The following is a 25,317-nucleotide window of genomic DNA, read 5'->3' as shown; positions in this document are numbered from 1 at the left end:
GATCATGAAGGCGTGAATCTTTAAAAGACAGTTTATTTTGGCAGTAAACAAGAAATATATTTAACCATTTTAGAAGCCTCAACATTTTTTTCCCTTCTGTTTGCTCTCCTAATGAATTTTCAAATGTAAATGAAAATAGTTATATATATATATATATATATATGTATGTCAAGATCCGAAATGCTATGTAGGAATCAAAAGTAATTGTGGTTATAAAAAATCATTTTATTCAACCCCTTTTCTATTTAAGAGTAGTTATGCGTCGGGCATGCAGTACAAGCAAAGGCACAAAGATAAGAGCCTTTTCTATTTCAGGATAGTTATGCACTGGACATGCAATACAAACAAAGGCAATAAAAGCAAAATCCCGAGATAGAATATTGACACGGAATAAACCGAAGAAAATAGAAAAATCATAACATAAAACAAAAAGTGTGTTTTATACCAATATTTAATGACTAAGATGTTCCTGTATTCACGATTAAGTTTTCCATATAAGTGGTGTTAAGTTTCCTATCCATATGAGTAGCACCTTAAAACTATGTAATTACACACAAATGAATAAATTTTTATCTTATTCTTTTTTTTCTTCTATTTTTGTCTCTTTGTAATTTGATAACGCGTTATCATCATGTAGTTCCAATCACTAAGCAAGTTTTTGGTTACAACCGATTTATCTAATTCTTTTCATATATTTAGAACATAATCAAACGTATTCTTTGTTTTTCTAAAAAATAAATCTTATGTTTTTATAACTAGGTTTAACTTTTTTATTCTTCTTTCTTTACATCTAAATTTAAAGTTAACTTTTAGTTTGTCTTATAAATCATATGATATGATGTATATGAAAACAATATTTTTTGATTTTTTCTACCTTGTTTGGATTCATTGTAATCATATTATAACTTTTTCTTATTTTTTAATCACTTCTACACCCTTACACCAATTTCGAATACGATTTATAACAAAGAAAAAATTAATCACATTAATCACGTTCATCATATTAATATTACATTATCCTTCTTAACTAAAGAAGGTTTTTTTCCTATTGTAACAAGACTTTTCACGTTTGAAAATTACATCTAATTGGTTAATAATAAGATGTGAATAATTGGTCGTTTGAAAATCATCTAAATAATTAGAATTTTTTATTGAATATATCAAGTATTATCTGTTAGAACATTGCTTGGTTGAACCCACCAAGGGTTGGTATGTCAAGGTTGGTTTTCATATTTTAGTATCAAAACTCAATTAAAGTCGCTTGATTAAGATTACTAGAGACAACTTCGTTTAGGTTAGAATAGAAAGTCTAGGAATGTTGAGACATACAAGTATTGCTCCGACGACCTGAAGAACGTGAAGAGTAACGACTACAATGAAGACACCATCCTTCAACTTGAGGTCAGTATTACTGACTTGACTTGTTTTTATTCCTATCGTTTCTTTCAAGTCGTTTAAAATTGAAAACAGAACATGCAATGTAATATATGATATTCTAGTATTGGATTTGGTCATATTAGTATGATCAAAGTGTCGAGGAAGAACATGAATTGCAGACTATAATGTTTATCTTTTGAACTTTGTAAATGCGACATCGACATAATCTATGTAACTTGTTACTTGATTGTGTACTGGATATAGGTGTTATTTCATTCTAGGAAAGTATGTTTTATTACATTTGTTTAAGGAAGTAGATGTACGAATTTGTTATGTAATCGAAAGGAAATCAATAGGTGTTTTAATCTGGTTTTCTATGAAGATATATTGGATGACCAATTCAAACCTAAGGAGAGAATTCAGGTAGAAACAATCTTAACTTATGTTGAGAGTCAAGGTGGAACCGGTACCTACATATCTTGGGATACTTGGTAAAAACGATCCTAGCTTTTGTTGGGAATCATGGTAATTACGATCCCTACCTATATTGGGAGTTTTGGTAAAACCGATCCTAGCTATTGTTGGGAGTCAAGATAGAACCAATCCTACCTATATTGGTAGACTTGGTAAAATCGATCCTAACCTATGTTGGGATCTAAGTAGTCGAAATCATTCCTCGGTTCTACTCGGTTGGGAAGCTTGGAGCGAGAAGCAATAAGTTCGCACTTGGAAATCGTCAAAACTCAGTCTAATACTCGGAATCTATTTATTAGAGACTTATATATTTCTGCTCACAAGTCATGATTTGTACCTAATTAAATTAAATTTTAACATTATCATGTAATTAAGTGTGTAATATTGTTATATTGAACGTATTTATCATGTATTTGGAGGTTTTTTTATTTGATAATAACTCCCATCTGAGGGGTTATGAAAATTTTCTTTTTTGATTTTAATACATGCAAGGCCAACTCGGAAAAATCTTTAACCCGTTTTGCTAAAAAAATATGTCCAAATCGGCAAAATCGTCCGCCTTAATCGCTTAAAACCGAAAATGACTTGGAATCGGTAATCGCCTTGGTCATATATCCTGTAGCGATTACTCGACGAGTACTCTTCCTTGGAGATCGATTTTGACTTCACTTGATGGGAGTCATGATAGAATCGGTCCCCAGAGAAAAACCGATTTTCCACATATTACTTTAGGGTAGTGTGTGAGTTTGGAATTAGGTTTTGCTAGCTAGGAAAGTTCCAGATGTCGACATAATTTGAACATGTACATAATTATTATCATTGATTGTTCAAAGATATTCCTTGATACTCAAGGTGATTCCAAACCTATTCCTAGGAAAAACGACTATGAACAAAGATAATTATTTAGACCTCAGTTTCCCGACTATAAATAAAAATCAGAATTAAACTTGAAAAAATTCAATAAAAATAAATTTTATCTATCATTCAACTGTCCAAAAGTTATTTGGTAGGAAATTTGATTTTTTTTTGAGAATCAAAGAAAATCAACTAAACTAAATCAAACGTAAATACTCGTCGAGAAAATGATAAAAATAATTCTTTCCACAAGCTCTTACTTTGTTATGAAAAGTAGAAAAAAGAAAAAAACACTGAACACGATTATTTGTTGTTTTCATTTTTCCGTTTTCAAAAACAGAAAACAAATGGAGAACATTTTCTGAAAATACCTCTACCAAACGCGTTTTCTCCTATTTTCTGTTTTTTATGTTTTTAAAAACAAAAAATTGTTTTCAAAATACATGCCAAACACGGCCTTAACTTTTTATTGAAGCAAAATGTATTTGGTTCTGACTTCTACTTCCAAAAGCAGAAGTTGTAATACACACAACCGAATTTGAGGTTAATTATGTTTTTTTCTTTCTCCTGTGGTATTTTGTGATTCTCGTTACGAGGTTATTATGTAAATTTATTTTTATTTGAGTTGCTTCTTGATCCTTTATAAAATCATCAGATTTCGTAATACCTAAAATAATATGCCTTGGATGTGCGTAGAAGAATATCAATCTATCTTGCAAAAGTAAAATCTGTTTGGCCAATTGGGGATGAGATACAACCAGAACTTTGAGCTTGAACTCAATTTTACCTTGAGCAATATGACAGAAGGCTTTGTACTAAGTCCATAACCTTTTGAACCACCCAAATCCGAGGTCCGGATCTCAGGATATGGTCATGATGGTGAAACATATCAAAATTGGGCCCAAAATCCCTTTTAGGCCCTTTACGGGTGCTTTAGGGTTTTGGACGAATTTCTTCCCCACAAACTGTATTTTTGTCATTAGTCAATGATCTCGGAGTGATTAAGGCACTTCGCCTGATAGAGGCTCTTCGGGCCTAATTAGGCTTCTTCAACTTTGAGCTAGCTTCTCTTCATTCAGAAGTCGAACTTTATCTTGAACCTTGTCCTGGATGGAGTTTTGGGCTTTATCTTGACTAAAACTGTGTTTGAGTTCTCACATTTATCTGCATAGCCTGATAGTTGATCGTACTCATGGGTTTGGGTACCTCGATTAGATTGGATGCTTTGGCAGAACAACGATTTTACCATGAACTGCGCAATGACGGTTTTACCCATGAGTCATAAAATGACCGTTTAACCCTCGGTCCAAAATTCACCGTTTACAATTATATATTAAAACTTGTATGCTGTCAGTGTACTGGAAACTTTAAATTTTCCCAAAGGCTTTCATAGATTTGAATCATCAACCATATTAACGTATAAATTAAAACTTGTATACGGTCGGCATTCTGTAAAATTGAGATTTGATGAATTTAGCCGATTATTTGATAATATAGATAAAAAGGCCGCTTTTGAAAAGCAATCCGGAGACCAAGTGTGTGCAAACAGACCTATTAAATTATTTTTTAATATGATTTCTTATGAGTGTGAATTATTTTTGATTTGATGGGAAAGCCTTTTTGAGAGATAGAGGTTTGGATCTGGTTCTGGTTCTAGTTCTGGTTCAGCAATGCCTCTATGCAGGGCTGTCGTTGGCTATAAGCCATCTAGGCAAGGGCCTAAGGCCCCCAAATTTTTTATATGTTGCTATAGGTTTAGTCGAGAACTAAGGGAAAAAAGGTTTTACGTTCTCTCTGATTAAAGTTCCAGGGTTTGGCCGTTTGGGTTTCTTCTGATGATTCGGTCTCCAATTAAAAAAGAAGAAGAAGATTAAATTACTTAAATCAAAGTAAGTTCCACCCATCGATAATCTAATTCCTTCTCTTGTTTTTAAATTTCTGGTTAGCAATTGATTTGGTATCCAATTTGGGGGAAAAACTGATTTGATGTATTGCCAAATACCTATTCTGTTTAAGTTGTTGTTTTGCCTAAGTAAAGGATTCACTCACTGGTTAAGACTTTTCAAGTTTTTATTCTTTAGATTTATTTTATGTTTGTGTTGTTACAGTTTCCAAATGATGATTGTTAAATTGAAGTGTTAGTTAATTGACATAACATACAAATTTGGCATGTTTGTGCATAGGTTTTATCTTTTCATTCTTGAGGTGATCAAACATTGATTCCAATCATGGGTCCATAGAAGAACAAAATGCAAGAGTGGTGCTTCTAAAAAAAAGGCAAAGGCAAGAGACGAAAAGCTTACGAATTCTCTACGTGGAGCAACGAATAGATATTTGGTTTCAAATAATGACATCCCAATGAATGTCAGTGATGAAGAATGGGAAAATTTGGTTAATGAGATGGAAACAAATGGTGATTTTTTGGTGAATGATGAGAATGCACATAAGAAAAATGAAGAACCAATGGGGGCAAGAATTGTCTGAACCAAATACAAATGATATCGAGCAAGATGAAGAACCAAGTGGTGAAGAATTATCATTATCTGATACAAATGAGATTGTGCAAAATGAAGTTGAACATGAAGAATATGGACCAGCGAATATTTATGATCCAGGTAATTGGGGAACCAATATTAACCGAAGTTTGAGAGATATTTTGGTAGAGAAAGTTCCAACAAGAGAAATAGATAAGAATTTTTGGTTTCCTGTTGATAAATATAATAGATGCTTCAATCATGATCACTACGTACGGAAGATGGAGAATGGGGAAAGTTGGGACATGAAATGGCTAGTGTATTCAAGTACCGTGGATAGAGTTTTTTGTTTTTGCTACAAGTTATTTAAACAAGATGGAAAAAGGTTTCAGTTAGATACAAATGGTTTCAAGGATTGGAAGAATATTAGTGCTAAACTTTGCAGTCATGAGACTTCTTCAAGACATATTATAAATCTTATTAAGTGGGTTGAATTGGAAAACAGATCCAGAAGAAGGTAACCATAGAAAAGGAGATGCAGGAACAAATCAAGAAAGAGAAGGATTATTGGAATCAAGTCTTGATAAGAATAGTGTCTCTTGTTAAAACTCTTGCCAAGAATAATTTTGCTTTCCGTGGAGATGTCGACAAGATTGGAGAAGCACATAACGGTAATTTTTTGAGCTTTATTGAAATGATTGCTGAATTTGATTTGGTAATGCAAGAACATCTTAGGCGTGTCAAAATGAATTAATTTCATTGTTGGCACGTCATGTGGGGGAAAATTTTGTCAAAAAGATTCAAGAAGCCATGTACTTTTCTGTGATACTTGATTGTACTTCGGACAAAAGTCATGAAGAACAAATGTCTGTTGTTATAAGGTGTGTAGATGTTTCATCAACTCCGACAAAAGTTGAAGAATTCTTCTTAGGTTATTTGAAAGTAGAAGAGACGACCGGAGAAGGAATTTTTGAAGAACTTAAATCTTTTTTTCTCAAGCTTAATCTTAACATTGATGATATTAGAGGACATGGATATGATAACGGATCCAATATGAGTGGAAAGAAGAAGGGGGTGCAAAACAGGTTACTTGAGGTAAATCCTAGAGAATTTTACATGCCATGTGCTTGTCATAGTCTGAATCTTTTGATTTTGTATATGGCTAAATCATGTCCTAAGGCAGTAACATTTTTCAAGGTTGTGCAACATTTGTATAAGTTTTTTTCAGCATCTACTAAGCGTTGGCAGGTGTATCAAGATAAGGTTGGTGGTCTTACGGTTAAAGCATTGTCAGATACTCGATGAGAAAGCCATATTGAGGCTATTAGAGCAATACGATTCCAAGCTCCCAAAATTCAAGAGACTTTACTTTACTTGTCAGAGTCCAGTGAGTTTACTGCCGAAACAAGAGCTTAAGCTTCTTCACTGTTAGAGTATGAGTTTAAGAATTTTGAATTTATATTTGGAATGGTTGTTTGGCACCATATACTTTTTGTGGTTAATTCAGTTAGTAAGTTGCTTCAAAATAAGGATATGCAACTTAATACTACCGTGAAGCGGTTTAAAGATCTTGTTTCTTTTATTGATAACTATAGAAAGACTGGATTTTAGAATTTGTTGATTGAAGCTACAACGGTCGCCGCAACAATGGGGATTGAACCTAATTTTCCAGAAAAATGCATCATAAAAGGAACAAGACATTTTGATGATGAAAGTGCACCCGAAGAAGCACCGCCATCAGGTAAGGATTCCTTTAGAGTTAACTATTTCAATTACATATTAGATCAAGCTATATCGTCAATCACTAGTAGATTTGAACAATTTCAAGAGTTCGCAGAAATTTTTGGATTCTTATATAATGTTGATCAGTTGCGTTTTCTTGATGATGATATCTTAATGGCTTTTTGTATCAATCTTGAAAATCATCTAAAGCATGGTATGAGTTCCGATATTAATGGGCATGACTTATATGCGGAATTGAAAGTTTTGAAAAGTTATCTGCCAGCCGAAACCCGTAAAGCAATTGATGTATTGAATTTCATAAAGGATATGAAAGGTTGCTACCCGAATGCGTTTATTTCATACCGAATCTTATTGACAATTCAAGTTACAGTCTCCTCGGCCGAACGAAGTTTTTCGAAGTTGAAGTTAATTAAGAATTATCTTCGGTCTATGATGTCACAAGAAAGGTTGAATTGGTTAGCAATGTTATCTATTGAGATTGAGATGTTAGATAACATTGATTTTTATAGTATAATTGAAGATTTCGCATCGGAAAGGGCAGGAAGATCAGTTTTTATCATGAGATAAGTTATTTGTTTTGTGTTTTTAACTTTTTTTTGGCAGTACTTTTTCAATATCGTTTGACGATTTTTAATATTTTATATCAAAACGCCAGAATTTATGTTATTTTGCTTATATAGACCCATGTTTCAGTAAGTTCGCCTAGGGCCCCTAAAACCTTTGTTACGGCCCTGCCTCTATGCCACAAAGAAAAAATATATTTGGTTTCGGTTTTGTTTTTGTGTTATGTTTGGTTAGGTTTGTTCAACAACGACGCACACACCCAATAAGGGGATATGTGATCAGGAGCCGCCTATAACACACAAAAATTGGCAAGATCCGGAATTCATACCATAATCGTGTTCATTCGTTCTGTTTATATCTTTGTACTATTTCTTTTTGAGAATCAAGGGTATATTCAGACTGGTTCAAGGATATTAAAACACCATGACTCCGGTTCACAACTTTTTCTCCCAACTTTCTCTTTCTTCTCCCAACTTTTTCTCTCCGAACTCCAGCTGAAACTTTAGCCGCCCGGAGTTTCTCCTGCTCAGATCCTCCCATTTGGAGCGAATCTTAGCAGGAGAAACTCAACTCATCTTCTTCCTCTCCTTCATCTTCTGATTTCCTTCTTGTTTGTTGGTTTTTGTAACTGCTTCCGGTAAATATTGATTGGAGTTTTTTGACAAGAGGCATGTTCTTTGAACAAGTCTTCATAGTCTTCTAACTTACGGATCTAATTTTCAACTTAGTTTTATTGATTTCTATTTTCTGCACTTTTTTTCTTAGATTTGCTTCTTAAGAACTTCATCTTACCTGTTGTGATTTTAAATTAGTGGGTTTGTTGATTAAAGGGGTTCCAATCAAGGTTTGGGATTTCTATTCAATCCCTAACTCAAACTGTTCGTATCAAAGGAATCTACATCAGCAAATCCTCCGGTATCATCGACAACAATGAATCACCCAGCAGCAACTTTGACAGACACCATGACTCCGGTTCACAAACCAGCAACAACTAGAGATCCAAATACACAGACACAAGTTATTACAGACACAACATAGACACTAAGACCGAGTTTGAAGAAGATCCAGTCCGTTCCAGATCGGTTCATGCATCTTATAACCGATTTAGGTTATACCTGTTACTTATGCTACTGTTACTTCGAAAAAATCATTGGCAGAAGGATGGATCTATGGATTCTGTTAAACCTATGTCACTTCCACTATGATTTTGAAAAAAACCCTGAGAAGTGGTTGGATTTACATATCCTAACATCTCTACTGTATGTAGGTTTGTTATATGGTTTGGAAATGTTTCTCTTGTTCCAACCAAGACCACTTAAACATGTCCTGTTACGATGCAATCAGTTAGGAATGGAAGGAATTCTTGTTCATTTTAGGGCTTGGGACTATGTTGTTAACAGGTTTGATTGCCCTTGTTGTTTGTTTAAACTCTTCGAAATCTGTGTAGCTGTTGAAAATTCTAGAATCAGTCCTGTAATCAAACCCAATCTTGAATTGGAGTGCTAAGATCAATATACGAGGCTTGCCTCTTTTTCGAAAAAAAATAATATTAGAACACATACATTGCATTTAACTTCTTACATTTCCAATGCGTACAAGATTGAAAGTACCGTTATAAATTTTATTTATACCAAATCTCATGCAGTACACAAGAATCTGTTCATGTGATCATGGTTATTAATCATTCAAAACATATAATATACTCTGAACCATTGAATCAACTGAATACGGCAAGAATATAATTGTAATGAAGGGGGATCTAGTTGCTGTTTAATCATAATTTCTTCAAATATTATATCTTCCCATTCTAGCATTTTGCCAGTTGAATTCGGATGACTTAGTTGCTCTAGTAAAGGCTTAATATTTGGGACGTGATACATCACTGGTGTTTACTCGAACTCCAATGAAGGGTGGTTTTTGTTTAGTCCTAACAAATCCATGTAGAATTAAGTAATCCGTAGTAGGCCTTTGTCCGGTGCCCAAAGAGAGAGTTGGGGAGTGCACTTGCCTAGACTTCAACTTGACCAAGTCATGGAGAGTTTTATAACCTGTGAAGTGCAACTTGTGTCTTTTTGGTGCAAGGACGAAATTGTTATGTATTTACATCCGGATGCGGAATTTTTCAGCGCCATGCCGAACAAGGAAAAGGTGACTTTGAACGGCGTTTAGCGGTAGACTTTATCACTTAATAAACGTCAACAAAACATCGCAACAAAAAGATGAATATCTAGATTCCAAGTAGAATATCAGCCGCCTTTCCACGAATATTCCTCGAAAAATCCTATCATTTTCTCATTATGCGGTAATGGATATAATCGAATTGGAAAAAATATCAAGAATTTTCAATTCAATTCTAGAAATTCTGTAACAGAAATTTTGCTTGCTTTACATAACAAATGAATCTGCCTACAAAGAATGGGGGTCCAATTGGATCATTTGTGAACATTGGACTAATTCACAGGGCAATGAAAAATGCCCAAAAAATAAGTAAAAGAATGTAAATTTCTGTTGTATTTACAGTTTTTCTAACTCTTCCTAACAAAGAAAACAGAGGGACTATGTTTCCTAGGTTTTTCCTATCTTACAACAATCCAGCTATCTGAAGTTGACCAATTTGGTTCCTTCCCTAACACCAATTCACCGATTCGATCTTTCAAACAGGTAGAGCAATTTGACTCATCTTTTTCAATCGAATCGCTCCATGATTCAGGAAAATCAAAGGTACTTTTAGGAGACGAATATGTTCTCTTCAATTCCTTGAATGAAATAGAACCGACTTGAGAATCAAAATCGTTAGAAAGAAATGGATGTCTCAGTAACATCTCAGCCGTCGATCTCTTTGTAGGATCTCTGATAAAACATTTTCTCAAGAAATCTTTTCCTTGTTCTGATATTTCTGATGGAATTTCTGGCACTTGTTCAGTAAACCCAATTCTGTATAATAAATTACTCAAATCTGAACATTTCCAAGCTGGTTTTCCAGTAATCATTTCCACAACAACACAACCAAGTGCCCATATATCTGAAGCTGTTTCATTTTCATTACATGAAACCGATTCCGGTGACATATAAAGTGGAGTACCAATGAATCCGTTAGAACTTTTCCCACTTCTTTTTGCTAACCCAAAATCAGCAATCTTTAAATCAATTTTGCCTTCTCCAGAACAAAGAAGGATATTTTGTGGTTTAATATCAGAATGAACAAAACCCATTTCATGAATGTAACCAATCCCCTGAGTAATCATTCTTGTGTAATTTCTAATTTCAGACTCTCCCATTGAACTTCCAGATTTGATTAGCTGAGATAAATTACCCAATGAAGCAAATTCAAGAAATATGTTATACATTTGAACACCATTTTCAACAGTAACATCATCACCAAAACACTGAAGAATTTGTGGGCAGTCTTTTAATTGAGTTAGAATCTCCTTCTCTTTTCCCAACATTGAAGATTGAGAAACCATTGATGATTTTACTGCCATTAGTGATGGAAATTCATTGAAGTTTCCTCTTGGGGTTGCCATGTTTACTGTACCAAAGCTTCCTTTACCAATCATTTCTCCTTTAATCCACTCCATTAGTACTGCTTTCCTCTGTTTTATTGCTCCGTTTTTGCTTTGCTTCTGTTTCTGTATGTGTTTAGATTTTGACTTGGTTCTTTGGTTCGAGGAGTCGGAAAGTATTTATACAATTTGTTGTTCCGTGGAATCACTAGGAATTTGTTTCTAGTGATTTGTGAGAGAAGTTGTTAGGTTAATTGAGGCACGTGTGTGTGAATGTAAAGAAAAAAATCTTTAGAGAAAAACGTGGGTAATAAGGTCCACGCGGGCGGGTCTTGATATTTTAATCGAAGTCCACTAGTTAAATTTACTAAAAAGCCAGTGTCATTAACGCAGCCTGGAGCTCAGCTGGGTGCATGAATTGTTGTTGAAGGTGGGTTTCGAGTATCTTTCCACTTACTTTCCGCGGCTGTTCAGATAAACCATAGTTGTACTAATATTTATGACCAGTTGGGAAATTTAATACAGATTTCTCACTTAGCTAACTTCACTTGACTGGTGTTTCAGAGTTGTTGTTATTTTTCTGCTTTAGTTTGGCACCATCTCTTGGCTCGAGTCAAGACTAATATATTGTAAGACTCTAGGTCCGTTTGCATTTCTTTATGCGTCAGTTTTGCGACTTTGAATTTTGCTATTCTTTTGAGTCAAATATAGTGTGATCGTTCATACGAGTAATAATCAAAAGATAAACATGCCGAGGCTCCAATTTTAACTTTCAACCCTAACATGAGTGTCGTACTAGAAAGAGTTTCTCGAGAAATCTGAGTTTTGAGATATTTCCCGCTGGGGGAGAGGTGTTGTATTACGATCATGTGGGTTGTACTTGTGAGACCAATAACAGCAGATAAGTGTGAAAACGTAAAGGATGATAAAAAGAAAAAGTCACGTGACTAGTGGATGGTTATTTTATTTTGTGCTAATCTAAACTAAATCTTTGGACATGCACAAACCCACGTTCTGCATCGACAAGTTTGATGAGCTGAACCAGCTGAGAGTGTTGTCTACAGGGAACGTGTATCGTGTGCTGTGTTCTTCTTATTTAATGGTTTTACACTAGGGGAGTTCTTACCAGGGTTTCACAATTTTTCTTACGTTTGTGCTGTAAAAATTGACTGCTTTAGCAGAGAAATTAGCAATGATTTTTGGGTTCCGGCTGCAACTAACAAGCATTCATTTTGATTTAGCTTTTCAGCTGCTTTAAAAAGGCAGTGATTAGACACCACCATGTAAACAAAATCAAGTATTTTGATTTTGTCCTTCACTTGAAATTCTGGCTCCCACCAGCATTGGTGACCAGTGGTTGAAAGCTTGTTAGAGATTATATAGTACAATGCATGTAATGTGATAATCGTTTATCTGAAACAATGACATATGTTTCGGATATTCATTTTCTAGCGAATCATGGTTACCACATGTGGTGATGTGAGGTGATTAATCCTCTTGACCCATCCATGCAAAGAGATCTAACCCCAATTTGATGGATAATCGCCATCTTTTAGTGATAGAGAGATAGAATTGTTGATCTTGACGTGCAAGTGTGACGAGATTTTATTTTATTTGATATAGGAATAGGAGTATATCTTTTTCTTGATTCTTTGAATAACAACATCCTTTCAAGTGGGTGAAGTCAATTCCAAATGTGTTGATATATATGATTGAGATTTCAAATTTAGGTGGGAAAAGTATTGTTATTCAATTAGTTGTTCATTACCCATTCTTCATGAGGTCATCATCAAAAAGTCTCTTCTTTTAATTGTATCATTTATTGATCAAAAAATATACTATCTCTTTTTTATTTCTGAGTGGCTGCTAAAAAATGGGTGAAAATAGCTCAGCTTTCTAACGATTTTTAACTGTTTACTTACAAAGATTTGGATAGTTGATAAGGTGAAATGAATCTGAGAAGTCCAAACAACGCACAATTATATGTACTTCTATTGGTTTTATTGTACCTAGCTAGATTCATTGGTTCTGTTTTTATGATTTGGGCTGTTTGTGCATATTGGCATTAGATGGAATTGGTTGAGTAGTAATCACGAGCAATTCTAACTATAAGAATGAATGACGTCTGGAGTGATCATATCAAGTGGAACGAATTTTGATTGGATAGACAATTTGAATGAAATGAATCTAATTAAGGACTACGGGGGGGACCTATTTTTAGGTACACCCACACATGGTTAGTACTTAGTAGTTAGTGGTTATAGGCATAGCTAATTACCATCGAGATTTAATGTAATTGATAGATTTCCTTCCTGCTCTTCATTGATGCTTTAACTCATGGTAGCCCAAAGCCTGTGGTTGAAGCATCAACAACACCATCAGGTAGCCAGCAGCAACCAGTTTGCATCTTATACCGACAGTTGATTGGCAAATGGACTAGGTACTGTACTAATTTCCGAAATGAAATACAAAAGCACCAACAACACTTTCTTCACATAAATATGGGAGTTGGGGAGTTCAAATTTGTGCACCATTCTAAACAGCGGTGGAGGTTCCAGCTCCTCTAATTGGATAAAAACTATTAGCTGGTTTCCGGTATTTTTGTCTTTTTTTAAAAGTTTCTCTCTAATATTTTTTTCCGAAGGCATAATCGGGGAATACCTCCATAGATTCGGAAATACTCAAAAATAAAAAGTAAATATTATGAAATAATTGAAGGACCCTTATCCAAGTGTGTTCGGGAGATATTTCAAATACTAGTACAATCGCTGCCACAGTGGGAGATTATATGATACTTTCGCCCTGTTTTAGAAAAAGTGATATTTTCGTCTTGTTTCAGAAAAGTGATACTTTCCCTCAGTTTCAAAAAAAATATGATACTTTCACCCCGTTTCAGAAAAAGTGATACTTTCGACTTGTTTCAGAAAAAATGATACTTTCGTTCCGTTTCAGAAACGGCGTGAAAGTATCACTTTTCCTGAAACGGAACGTGAAAATATCACTTTTCCAGAAACGGAAAATTAGTCGATCCATAAACCAAAATATGGCTGCGTGATGTGTTGTGCATCCTTTGTGGTGGTTTGCATAATGACTATGTATTCAATTTATGAAAACTGTGTCTAAAGTGAAAGTATCATTTTTCTTGAAACTGAAGGAATACATACATAATTTTTTATTTTTTTTTTGAAGCATGTACATACATTTATTAGTTGCAACGGAAAATTAGTTGATGTGTAAACCAAAATATGACTACATAAAGTATTATGTATCCTTTGTGGGTAGTTTGCATGATGAATATACATTTAATTTTCTAAAATTGTGGCTAAAATGATAAATACTTCCGAATTTTTCCTAAAAACTCTAAATTTTTGGTATTGTTGTTTGTGTTTATTGCGTAGATTTTGTATAACCTTTTTAATGAGATAAAATTTGTAAAATTCCAAGGCACGGATTTTTAGATATGTTATATTAAAGTTTGCTTTCCAATTATACTCCTAAAAGAATAGGATCCATAAGGAAAACTAGGATACATAAGGAATTATGTGAAAAGGCTTCACCAAAGAAAAGCCTCACCAAACTCAATATTTTTATCAAATTGAACAATTTTTATTAGGTTTCAATTTACAAAAAAGCGGCCATAAAAGGGACTCCCTTCCTTCGGGCCCTCCGGTTTGTCAGTCCAAATATATTTTGATTAGATGAAAAAGAAGAAGGATTTTGAAAGATTTGTGTGATATGAGCATGTGCTTAAGTTGATTTTAATGACTCTTAATTGCAACCTTTTGTAAACAATCAAACTTTCATCTATGAAAAAACCCCAAACTAAATCCTAATTCAAACACTAAGTCAGTCAAATTTTGCATTTACAGAGCCCCACTCGGTATTGTATTCATCCGACAAAACAATACGACAGTACTGTCGGTATTGTATTCATCCAACAAAACAATACCGACTGCTAACCCGCTACTGAAATACAAATTCGATTTTTTTAATTAAATAGAATTTCGACTTTGTTTTTTGATAACCTAGATGATTTTGATTCAAATCATTTTGATTATCGTAATTTACGTTGCTAATCAAAATGATTTTTTGATAACCTAAATCAAAAATTATTCATCATGATTTGTGCGATTTTTTTTGATGGAGAAGAAAAGTGAAAGGGGATACTAAAAAAAACAACAGGTTTTTAGTTTTTCTTTTTAATTTTTATTTGGGCAAGAATAATATGGTTATTTCACACCTAAAAAAAGGGACCCATTAACCAAAATACAACCTCATTTAATTTTGAGTATCCCCCAATTACACCTTCGTTGGTGAATTCACCTCTCTGATATCATGTCCAAAACATGATAAATACGTACCATATTAAATCTCCCATTAAGACCTTTGTTTTTTCTTTTCTTTTTTTTAGTCTTCTTGTTTGTCTTCTCTTTCCATGATTTTAGATTTCCATCAACAAGAACAATAAAAATGAAGCAGATACACTCATCAAATTCATGTGATTGAAAAGAAAACTAGAAAATCTTCCAGTAAATACTTTAGACTACTCCTCTCTATTCTGGTTCAAGCTCAAACATCAGAGGAGATATTTCTTTTTTGCTTAACAATTGAAATTTTTTAGTCACCAAAGGAGTTAAAAGGAATTACAGCCCAAAAAGAAATAAAAAAAAGAGGATCAAAACCGTTGCCATTAGCATGACATTTTCCTAACAAAACCTAAAAATAAGTTTGATCTGGATTTTCCAGACAACTTAAAAAAGATGGTTTACTCTCAAAAATTATTTTTTCTCCTCTACTTAGTGTTGCTCCTCTCTTTGCCAATTTGTCAGCAGAGAAATTCACTTCTCTGTAAGCTCAAAGAATTCACTCCGAACAAATCCTTTCCCATCTTGTAGCAACTGACCAAGGAAGTTTCTGATTTCCGAAAGCATTTATTACTGCTTTAGAGTCTGTTCTGAAAACAAGATTGTAGAAACCATGATGTATAACCCACTCTCCTACAATTAAGACTGCAAAGACCTATGCATAATAATTTGTAGATATGCCTAGACCACCTGAAATTGCAATCACACATTCACCTGAGCTATTCCTGCCCACAACCCCATAACCAGAATTACCTGGGTTTACTCTAGAAGCCCCATCACAACATAGTAATAATTTCCCCTGTTCTGGTAATTGAAAGAAAACTTCCTTTAAAATCATACTCTTCAACCTCCTTGCTTTCAACCCAAAAGTTCTCAGCACCTGTAAATCATATTGAATGTTCCACATTGTAGACTTCATTCTTACCTCACAGACTGATATAAAATGCAACATTTTCTTCTTAATGACAGTCAGATATCATTTTCCATTATCAAATAAACATTCATTCCTCAGAAACTAGAGCTCTTTCATTGTAATAAATGCAGAAAATCTCCATAATTCTTTGATAGTAGGACTTTTGTTGTTATCTAATTGGAGTACTTCTTCAAATGATCTTGGATTAATGAAGTTGAAAATCCCAACAAGCCAACTCCAAATGATCTCACTAAAATTACAGTACCAAAGGATACGGTCTCTTGTTTCCTCTTCCTTCCTACAGAAAATGCACCTTGATACCATATTGAATTTTCTCCTTTTCATGTTTTCATCAGTTGCACAGACATTCCTAACTAATTTCCACACATTACTAGAGATACTAGGGTGCACAGATGTATGCCATACCTTTTTAATCCGATGAAAGGAAGGGAATTTATGTTTAATAATCTCCACTGCAGATGAGACTATGAAGTCCCCTGTGATAGTACCAGTCCATATTCTCCTGTCACAACCTCCACTGATAACTGGTAAGTCATTTTCTTCAATCATCTCCAGAAGTTCATTTGGTAGAATCCATTCTCCATCTAAAAGAAAATCTGAAACTTTCATGTCAGGAAACTGCATAATATAAGTGTTTTCTGGATACATTTGTTGCAGAGTTCTCTCCAGCAACCATTTGTCATTCCAAGCAGAAATATCTCTTCCATTACCTACTATCCATCTGGTGTTTTCCCCCACTTCTTCAATTATCCACTTTATTCCTGTCCATATAGAAGATTTCTTGTAGTATGTAATCCATTCCCCAATTTTATTTTGAAACTTAGACTGAAAAAATTTGGACCAGTCATCTGATCCATTTTGAATCCTTGAAAATATCTTCATTAGTAAAGCTTTATTGATATTCTCTAATCTACTCAATCCAAGACCATCCTCACTTATTGGTGCACATGTATTATTCCATATCAAAGTTATCATTTTTCTACTTGAAGGGTCACCTGACCATAAAAAATTTCTAATTATTCTTTCACAATCTTTTATAACCCTCTTAGCCTACTTGTAAACTGACATGTTATAAATGGGTAAGCTGCAAAATATAAACTTTACCAAAATGAGTCTCTCTTGAAATGATAATAATTTTCCTTTCCATCCAGCCATCCTCTCCTGCATCATATGAACAATACTCCATACATGATGAGATTTTATACCACTGTCAGGAGAATCAAATAATGCAAAATTACATTATTCAGAAATCTGTAATCTTCTACTTTCGCTTGTACCACCAATGAAGCATTTGCTCTTCTCCAGATTCACTAGCTGACCAAAATCATTTTTATATGTTGGTGGCAAACTCATTGACTTCCTAACATTTCTTTTCCAGCGTTACAAAAGAGAAATATATCATCAGCAAAGAAGACATGTGGAGGTGTAATACCTCCTCTATTTACCATTGATTTCAGACTTTCATCTTGAATCATTTTGAAAATATTTCTACTAAGCACATCTTTAGTTATGACAAATAAAAGAGGGATAGGGGGTCACCTTGTATTACACCTCTTCCTACTTGAAAATACCCTTCAGGTCCTCCATTGACCAACACAGAGATTCTAGATGATTGCAATAAAGTTTTCAACCAATGAAGTCCTTTATCTGAGAAACCAAATCTGCTTAATACTTGAAACATAAACTTCCATCTGAGATAATCATATGCTTGAGTAATGTCAAGCTTTAGACCAAAATTACCTCCTCTTCTATTAATTCCAATCTCATTGATCATTTCAGAAGCTAAAGCAATTTGTTCTTGAATTGTTCTCCCTTTGATGAAGGCTCCTTGCTGAGGTGATACTATTTTTTTTATCACTCTTCCCAATCTTGTTGCCCATATTTTAGTGAAGATTTTAAAACCGAAATTCATTAGACCAATTGGTCTCAATTGTTTTTTTTTTTTTTTTTTGCATTATTCACTTTAGGTAACAACTTCAGAAAGTTAGCATTTAATCCTGATGGTATAAATCCTTTTCTCCAACAAAACTCTATTGCCTTTGTTAATTCAGAACCAATTATCTCCCATGAGAATCTATGAAACCAACCTGCAAATCCATCAGGACCATGAGCACCCTCTGAATTTAAGCTAAAAACTGCAGTTTTGATGTCTTCATCAGAAGGAATAACATCTACCATGTTGTTGTCTTCATTAGTCACCACTTTGAGGATGTTGTCTAATATACTCTCTGCTATGCTTACTTCCTGACATTGAAATTTTTCTTCAAAATGAATGACTAATTCTACAGTTATTTCTTTTTGATATGTGATAATTTCTCCTGAAGTATTTTCAAGTTCAGTGATCATACTTTGAGCCAATCTTATCTTCATACTCACATGGAAAAACTTTGAATTTGATGCATCTTCTTTTATCCACATCACTCTTGATTTCTGTTGAATTATCTCTCTCTGCTGTTGAGCAAGAACTTCCTGTTTACCTCTTGCAGTTACAAGTTTTTTAAAGAAGAAGGTATCTTCGGATTCTTATCTGATGCTAAAGTAGTTTCCATAACTTCATCTTCTGCCATCTTCAAATTTTTATTCACGTCTCCAAACACTGACCAATTTCACTCATTTAAATCTGTTTTCAATCTTTTCATTTTACCCATGAATACAAAAATAGGATTTCCTTCCATGGTTTGTTCCCAAGATTTTTTGATAACACTCAAGAAACCATGATGGTTTTTCCATACTTTTAATGCTCTAAAAGGAGTATTACTAGGTTTAGGAATACCAGCATTAACTCCATATAGAGTACTATGATCAGAAATACCTCTCACTCCGACTTTATACCCCCAACTTGGATATTTTTCTAACCATTTTTCATTAAAAACTGCTCTATCAAGGTTGCACACAATTCTTTTTTTCCTGCTCTGTTGTTACACCAAGAAAAGTCCAACCCTGTTTTAGGAGCTTGTATCAAACCACTACTATGAAGACAATTATTGAATTCCAACATGGATATCCTAATAGGCCTTAGTCCACCCTGCTTTTCATCTTTTCTCATTACTGTATTGAAGTCCCCCCATAACTAACCATGGTTTATTTAGAGTGCTAATGTCAACCAAATCATTCCATAAGCTTCTTCTATTTACTGTTAAAGATGCATCATGTATTCCTGTGATTAAAGTATCACCCACCTCCAGTGTGATAGATTGATCAGATAAAGAAATTACAGATGGTTTCTGTATTGAAGAGTTCCAAAATATCCAGAGATTACCTTTTCTATCTTCCCTTGAATTATGTATAACTTCATAATGCATTCCTGGTAGCTTCAATTTTTTACAAAAATCTGCAGAATAGTAAACTTTTGGTTATGCAAGAATAACTAAAGAAGGATTAAAAGAATGTAATAAGCTTCTAAGTTTGTCTTTGGCCTTAATTCTTCTCAGGCCTCTGACATTCAGAAGATGACTTTCATTTAGAAGGTTGAGTTTGTACTAAATTTGATGTTTGCTGTCTAGTTGTGACATCGCTCACTTGTTGTGTCTTCTGTTTAACTTTTGGAACATTTTCATTAATCACTCCCTTTCCAAATGGTGGTACAATAATACTTACTTTATTGATAGATGGAGCACCAGAAACAACATTTAAAAGTTTTTCCACTGATAAGGCAGGAAACTCAATATGATAATTAAGGGACTCTTCATTAAGTTCTTGTAGTACATGAAATTTACCTGAATTAGTAACCTGTTCTTGAGGAGTTTCTAAATTTTGTATAGCTGGGAACTTGGTTCACATATCTCAGGAGATGGAAAACATATATCAAAGCCTGTATTAGTTTTTGGATTTCCTTTTGAGTTTACTCTTCTCCAAATTTTCTTTGGTTCTTTAGGAATTTCAGCAGTATTTGTATGTTGTTCTTGCTCTCTTGTTTTATTCCTGCATTCTACAGTGAAATGACCTACTATCTGACAATGATAACAGAATTTAGGAAGATTATGAATATTCACTTCCTGTTCAAACTTCCCATATTTAGATTCAACACAAATTTTGCTTGGAATTTCTTTAGCTAAATCCATTTCCACCAAGATACTTGCATAATAACCTACTTCCTTCTTAAGAGTCGTCTCATCAACTTTAATTGGTCTTCCTAAAGCCTTCCCAATATGTAATAATATTTTCTCCTTCCAATATTCTATACTCAATCCAGGAAATTGAACCCAAACATAAGCCAATGATATTTTTATGTGTTTATGGAAATTTGGTTCCCATTTCCTTATCTTGAGATTCTGAGAATCCACCACCCAATCTCCATTCCAAATGTATTTCATATCAGCTTCATTTTCTATTTTTATGATGAAAAAACCTTTTCCAATAGGAATTAGTTGAATTTTACCTGAAGTACTCCATTGTCTCCTTAATGATGATTCTGCAATCTCAAACTTTAACTTCACAAGGTCTAATCTGCCAATCAAACTAAATTTCCATTCCTCTAAAATTTCATCTATATCATCAAAAGGAATGAAAGATGATAGTTCATCTACTTGATTTTCAGAAGCATGATGATTAGATTCACCAGAATTAGGAACAGTAGTATTTTCTTTTGGTTTTGATTGAGATCCAGAAACAGATCCACATGATCGATTTCCTATTATTTTCGACATATTTACTTATTTAATGAATAGAATCATCGAATTTATGAACACCGATCATTGAAAAAACCCAGAAAAACACCTGAATTAATGAAGGAATTTGTGAGAAACGAAGTAGATCGAGAAATAAATGTTACCGATTCGAAACGATTTTATCGCCTGAGTCAGTCCGATTCACAAAGCTCTTTTTATGTTTTTTTTAGGTTCATATTCCATCAGAGAAGATATTAATTTCTTCGACAATAAGAAAATTTTTAATGGTTAAAAAAGTTAACCCTATGATTTCGCATGTATGTATACTTGTGATTTTATATGTTTCTATGATCTGGGTTCCTATCATCTTTCTAATTAATCTCAATCGAGCCTCCAGTTTAATCTTAGCAGCATAACATGCATGGACTTTTCTTCCTGAATAACCATAGGCATTTGTAGTTAGACCATAATTGTATAACCATTATTTTCTTTTGTTAATTAAGAGCTTCATTAGAGTAATTGAAAAAAACCATTTGACCGTATAAGAGGAAATGGGTTTGATTAATTCTTTTCATCTTGAGTTTAATTAAGTTCTGTTCATCTTCATCTTTGGTTTTGGAGGATAAGTGAGAGAGAAAAAATAGAGATTTTTAAGACAATTTAATCTAACTATTCGGATTTTTCCTATGCACATGTCAAGAAGCTAATTTTTCCACTTTAGCACCCACTACGGGCATGCCAAAGTGCCAAACATATCTCCATATGTTCCAGGAATAGCATTTAGGCATACACGATAGAGTGTCCATCGTCAGATGGTCACAATATTGCTCGTTGGTCATTCTGGCGCCAACGATAGTCATGCTGTCGCTCGCTGGTTTGATCATCGTGCATCGGTTTCTCATCCAACGGCTACAATTTCCCCTTCTATAAATACCCAATTTTAAACTCATTTCAACTCTCACCAGAATTTCTAAATATTTCTAGAATTTATAAATCCTAAATCTTCTTCAAATATAAAATATTCACACCTTTCTCTACACTTCTTAATTTCTTGTAATATGAATTCACAATCTCAAAGTTAAGGCAACGGTAAAGCTAAAAAGTTCAAAGTCCGGGGTGAAAAATACAACATCACAGAAGATGAATGCATTTGTCGTAATTAGTTATATTTTACCCAAGATTGTATCGATGGTGCACAACAACATGGTAACACCATGTGGGATAACATATTTCGTAAATATGAAGAACAAGTAATGAACATCAATAGTTGTGATGCAAAAGGGTTGTCAGAACGCTTCATAGTAATCATAGGGAAGTCTCATATTATGTTGCATTGATAATGCAAGCCAAGAGGACCAGAAGAGTGGTCTTGTGGATGGTGATGTTGAAATACAAGTTCGTATAGAATGGCAGCGAAAAAATGGCAAAATTTTCGGTTTTCAAAAGTTGTTATCATATTTTGAAAAGAAAAAATATAATCCAGAAGTGTTAGCAGCTAATCAACAAGTACTTAAATGGTCACTATACAATTCTTCTCCCTCAACACCAAATTCTTCACCATTTTCAGTAGGTCCATCAAATTCTTCACCAGATACCCCAAGAAACTCAAATGTCTACTTAGTTCTTAATAATGATAATGCTAATAAAAAACTAGTAGGAAGAAACAGAGCAAGACTTGCTAGAAAATCAGCTCAATAAGGTGGAAGCTCTGATGGATTTAACATGGCGGAGTTTATGGAACATCAGAAGACCGTCGAGAAGGAAAGAGCGGTTGATAGGAAATTTCAAAACAAGGAGAGTAAGAAAAGTCGCCTTTCTCAAGACAAATTTGTGAATGACTATGAAAAGCATAACATTCTTCAAGCTGACACTTCAATTATGAACCCACAGCAAAAACATTTATGGAAAATCTAATTTGACAGGATTCAAGCACAGATTGAACAACAAGCTGGAATAACAACCAACCTGGTGGTGATGATGATGAGGATGAGTCCGATGTAGTGGAACCTCTAGATTAATTAATTTAAGTTATAATTTTAAGTGTTGCATTCTACTTAATATTAGTTTGAAATGAACAGTTAATTAATTTGAAATGTTATTGCAGTTTACTTAAATAAGTTTCACTCATTAACTTAATATTGAATAAAACAAACTACAAACAAATTAACAATTTAAATTAAAATACATAACTTAATAATTACGCCTACGCGCTCTTCCATGCTATGCCGATAGATTCACTCTCAGATCTTCTCTCAATTTGTCATACAGATTCTGGTTCAGAATGTAATTAGTCATTTGCCAATAATTTCTTGTAGGCAAGCCTCTTTGTGGTTGAATTCAGGCCTCAAATCTTCATCTTCATATTTAGTCCACTCATTGTCGCAACGGGTTTCCTAAATTACCATGTTGCGAAGAATAATACAAGTGAGCATAATCTTGTGCATTTCACGAGGTCTCAATCCACGCTACGGTTCACAAGTGATAGCGAACTTTCTATTTTAATTCCAAAAGCGCGCTCCACATCCTCCCCCACCTCCATTTGGAGTTCGTTAAAAATGCCGATATGAATGGCTCAATGCACCGACAAGGGTATGACGGTAACATTGAACCAAGGTTGACCATTTTTGAGAGATACCATCCGCAAGATAATACTTATGCATGCATTGATGGTTGTTGATATTGTAACAAACTTGGGGGAAAATTCTATACTTCACATCTTAAAACAGAGGCGACTTGTGCAAAATACTAATATCATTTTGTGAAACCGGAAGACCAAAAAAGCGTACCATATCCAACAATCATAAGAAGAAGCAGCTTTAAGGATAACGATTGGTTTAGGATAATGACCATTATATTGACCGGCCCAATGAACAGGGCATCCTTTCCATACCTAATGCATACAATCAAGACTACCTAGCATTCCTGGGAATCCCCTATCCTCATTCTCCCTCAATATTTTCCTAACATTTTCCTCGGTTGGTTTTCGTAAATATGTTGGACCAAAATGATTAATTATTACCTCACAAAACAATCAAAGGTAAGTGAATGAATTTTTTTTTTCACATACTAAGGTACTCATCGATTGCATCCGCTGGCTTGCCATAACCTAGAATCCTTAAAGCCGAAATAACTTTTTGTTCGGGACTATGACCTCTAATATTAGGTGATTCAAACTGATAATTAAATTGAGGTTATACTCGACAAAGCTCTTCAATAATATTTTTCACCAGATGCCGAGGCATGCGGAATTGATATTGGAAATCTTGATCAGGGTACACACAATTGGGAAGAAAATAATCGTGCATCAGTTCCTGGTGGTAAAATTCCCTTCCTCGATACGTCTATCTTCTTCAGAATACTTATTGTGTCACTAGAACTCTAGGTATTTAGCCCATATGTACGAGCATCAGAATGTCCATTAGTTTATTATCTCCATCTTCCTCATCGTCAAGTTATTGCAACCCCCTGTGATGCATTTCTTGCTATAATCTAAACCGATTCATATGAACATTCCTATCTTAATTGGATCTCGCCATTGATGATTATGAAATTTAAAATTGAGAATACAGATAGAGAAATTGGTGAAATATATGTAGACGCAGGTGTGAGTAATTTAAAAAAGTATTATAAGGACATATATATAGGAACCAGCAGGGGAAATAACCATTGCAAAATAACTACTGTTCGACAATCATAATATCGTCAGCGCTATTATGTATATCGTGCAATGGGTTTGACGACGCCAACGATATTCACGTTATCGCCAACGCCTTAATGAATATCGGTCGCTAAAAACTTTGTCTCCCGGTGGTTTTCCCATAGCGGCGCAACTCATTTGCCACACCACTTGGTATGTCAAACAGGTTTTTTAGCCATGTGCATAGGAATAAACCTTAATAATAAAAAAACAAGAAGTTACAAAAACCAACAATAGTAAATTCATCCAATAGAAGGGGCTGGAACGGGCACCCCGATTTAGGTGGGGTGCACAAATTTGCACTCAGAACTGGGAATCACTACTTGGTCAATTCAAAATTACAATGAAGTTAAACATGATTAAAAAATGCGGTGCTGGCATTGCTAGGGTAGATATTAGATATGTGGATACCATTTAACTGTCGAACACGTTTCAAAATTACAGTGAAGTTAAACATGATTACAAAATGCGGTGCTGGCATTGCTAGGGTAGATACTAGATATGTGGATACCATTTAACTGCCGAACACGTGTCACTATCTGGGCGAGCATACACAAGATAACTCATAAGTCCCAGTGACGCATGGGTACCCGTGAAGTAAGAAATATCTCCTCTACTCACTTTATCTCATCACGAGGGAGCTATAATCAACGGCGGTGATGAAGAACTAGGCCATAACTTAGGGACGTATCTGTTGTAGGGTATCTACCTAGGCGTGTGGTCTT

General features: G+C 34.3%; 3 protein-coding genes across 3 annotated transcripts; 2 read left to right on the top strand and 1 right to left on the bottom strand.

Annotated features, from left to right (window-relative positions):
• Positions 1 to 5,158: 5,158 nt before the first annotated feature.
• Positions 5,159 to 6,485, top strand: LOC113291577. The gene is made up of 4 exons (XM_026541099.1): positions 5,159 to 5,365; positions 5,686 to 5,895; positions 5,979 to 6,275; positions 6,429 to 6,485. Exons 1-4 carry the CDS (start codon positions 5,159 to 5,161, stop codon positions 6,483 to 6,485), a joined length of 771 nt encoding a protein of 256 aa, XP_026396884.1.
• Positions 6,486 to 6,827: 342 nt separating this feature from the next.
• Positions 6,828 to 7,490, top strand: LOC113291576. The gene has a single exon (XM_026541098.1). It carries the CDS (start codon positions 6,828 to 6,830, stop codon positions 7,488 to 7,490), a length of 663 nt encoding a protein of 220 aa, XP_026396883.1.
• A 2,343-nt stretch (positions 7,491 to 9,833) lies between these two features.
• LOC113289531 (mitogen-activated protein kinase kinase kinase 17-like) lies at positions 9,834 to 11,168 on the bottom strand. Its single transcript, XM_026538801.1, has one exon. It carries the CDS (start codon positions 11,063 to 11,065, stop codon positions 10,064 to 10,066), a length of 1,002 nt encoding a protein of 333 aa, XP_026394586.1. The 5' UTR covers positions 11,066 to 11,168; the 3' UTR covers positions 9,834 to 10,063.
• Positions 11,169 to 25,317: the final 14,149 nt, after the last annotated feature.

This window comes from Papaver somniferum, chromosome 6 (assembly GCF_003573695.1).
Source record: "Papaver somniferum cultivar HN1 chromosome 6, ASM357369v1, whole genome shotgun sequence".
NCBI classification, from domain to species: domain Eukaryota; kingdom Viridiplantae; phylum Streptophyta; class Magnoliopsida; order Ranunculales; family Papaveraceae; genus Papaver; species Papaver somniferum.
Note: the sequence above shows the minus strand (reverse complement) of the source record. Positions and strands in the feature narration are given on the sequence as shown.